Consider the following 2,322-nt stretch of genomic DNA (forward strand, 5'->3'; position numbering starts at 1 on the left):
ATATATATATATATTTATTTATTTATGAGAATAAACACTTTATTGATATGTAAATTTTTTCTAAAAATTGATTATATTTTGAACTAGATGGGTATCTCTTAGAGGAAAGGTAATTAAGTCATTAATTTTTTTTTGGAACAAAATAACTCTCAATTGTACTCTTATTGAAATGGAATTTTTTTTTTAAAATTTGTATTAAAATCTCTCTTATAGTTATTAATTTTAAATAAAAGTAGTATTGGAAAAACATACAATCCTTCTAGAAAGCATTCCATAATAAGAATCAGAAGAAGTATACATTGTGATCTTTCAATTAACGCCACAAAATTAACCTAATTTAATTGCCCACTTGGTCAATACAACTTACATGGCTAGATAATTAATTAGATAAGTATAAAACTTTTAAGTCCTTTTTTTGTTGGAGAAAATTTAGGGAGTTGGTTTTCACTTGTCGAGACTCATTAGCACTGAGACATATTTTTAAATTCAAAGAGTACTTATAAAGGTATATAGTTTTATAATTATAAGAGAAAATAGTCCCTCCTTTCTATACATAATCTCTTCTATTTATTTAATTGTCCACTTGATTCAACAGTGAAAAATCACTAATTGTGACATTAAATTAAATATATTATTCATTTGATTACTATTATAAAGAAACTCTATTATCTTATTTTGAAAACAATACGTTTAAGTGAAAATAAAAAATGTATTGTCCTTATTAAATCTATAGTAGACACAATTAACTAAACATAAGTGATTATATATGAAAAGATGTAGTTGCGTTTGCATACGTGTGAAATATCAAATATGATTAACTATATTTTGCCCCAAAAAAATATGATTAACTATATTATGTATATGTATAATTATCATTGAAGATAGGCAGGATAAAAAGTTAAGGGACACTAATTGAGCGAGTAAATTTAGGCTACTCATCAAGTCTGAATTTTTAAAAGAGAGTCATACATAGCATGAGGTTTAATATCTCTCTCCCCAAATTGTAATATTGGAATTTTTCAAAGAGCTATAGAATCTGGACCCATAAATTCAGTTATTGCATGTGCGCTAACTAATTGGTAAGCTTATTTCTTCAAGATCATCCATGGACAAGAACACTTCATCTAAACTTGACAGCTCTATTCCATTACCACCATCACCATCACCATCACCATCACCATCATTGCGTTCATAAACTCGACAAATCACCCACTTCCTGTAACCCTGATGACAATCCAACAAAACATCGATAAATCAAGCTTCAAATAATTAAACTCGCGCGTACTATTATATAACTATAAACTCACTGGTTTTGGTTGTGATTTTCTTCTGGAGGATGATGATGATTTGCTAGAGGAAGAAGAAGAGGAAGAAGAAGAATCTGAAAGACGATATTCTTGCATGACCCAGTTGGTTTTGATGCCAGAATTAGGAGATTGTCCTTCATAAAACACAAAATATTTCTTCATCCCAACTCTTTTATTACTGCTCGCTGCAATCACTGCGTCTTCCATTCCCATTTCCTTCCAATACCCATTCACTGTAACCCTATTCTGAGTCCTCCTGCTATAAAAATACCATTGGTTTCCCTCCCCCAGAGCCTTCCCTGCACAGTACGTACACAAACACAATCTATGATCAGATTCTAATTCCTTGACTTACAGTAACAAATATACAGAACAAGAAATTAGATACGCACCTTCGAGGTCCCATGGATCGTAGGGATAGAGCTCGAGGTCAGGGATGACATCGGGGTGGCAAGGTAGAAGTGAAGCTTTTCTTTGAAGGAAATGGACTATGAGTTCTTCATCTGTGGGATAGAATCTGAACCCAGGAGGAAGGTTGACTGTGTAATTATCTGCCATTGAAGAAGAAGAGATCACAGAAGCTGCGAGAATCAACAGAAGAAGAAGAGTACTGGAGTGAAAGAGAGAGAGATCGATGAAGACCAGGATGAAGATGGTGGTGGCCGGTGTCAAAGTTTCTGGTCTGGAAGTAATGTTATTTATAGAAAGGGAGGGTAAGAAGGAGAGGGAATATTATTTATATATATATATATATATATCTATAGGTGTTGATGTTCACACGTTGATACCAAATTATTCAGCAAAGAAAATATTAAACGTAACTGGTTGGATAGTTGGTGATCTGCAATGAAAAGTGATACAACGGAGAGACTTGTATTTGAAGACTGAAGATGATGATAAGTATTATTAAATTAATGATTTGTTTTTATCCGTTTTCCTTCTAAAAAGAGGGATTAGTTACGACGAAAAAGAAAAGACAAGGAAAATTACTTAGACCATTTGATTTCAATTGATT

The 2,322-nt window shown here is 32.1% G+C and overlaps 1 protein-coding gene across 1 annotated transcript; it reads right to left on the reverse strand.

Moving 5' to 3' along the window:
* Nucleotides 1-912: 912 nt before the first annotated feature.
* Nucleotides 913-1,998, reverse strand: LOC129307320 (NAC domain-containing protein 104-like). Its single transcript, XM_054948255.1, has 3 exons — nt 1,700-1,998; nt 1,308-1,606; nt 913-1,224 (listed from the first exon to the last, which is right to left on the reverse strand). Exons 1-3 carry the CDS (start codon nt 1,863-1,865, stop codon nt 1,069-1,071), a joined length of 621 nt encoding a protein of 206 aa, XP_054804230.1. The 5' UTR covers nt 1,866-1,998; the 3' UTR covers nt 913-1,068.
* Nucleotides 1,999-2,322: the final 324 nt, after the last annotated feature.

This window comes from Prosopis cineraria, unplaced genomic scaffold (genome assembly GCF_029017545.1).
Source record: "Prosopis cineraria cultivar Desert tree isolate PC_DT_omini unplaced genomic scaffold, ASM2901754v1 PC3, whole genome shotgun sequence".
NCBI classification, from domain to species: Eukaryota; Viridiplantae; Streptophyta; class Magnoliopsida; order Fabales; family Fabaceae; genus Prosopis; species Prosopis cineraria.

What these genes read in the sequence shown, in the direction of transcription:
- LOC129307320 (XM_054948255.1), bottom strand. Translation starts at nt 1,865, where the DNA reads ATGGCAGATAATTACACAGTCAACCTTCCTCCTGGGTTCAGATTCTAT. An exon ending in CGATCCATGGGACCTCGAAG is followed by an intron (nt 1,607 to 1,699) that starts GTGCGTATCTAA and finishes CGTACTGTGCAG; the next exon opens with GGAAGGCTCTGGGGGAGGGA. An exon ending in GAAAATCACAACCAAAACCA is followed by an intron (nt 1,225 to 1,307) that starts GTGAGTTTATAG and finishes GATTGTCATCAG; the next exon opens with GGTTACAGGAAGTGGGTGAT.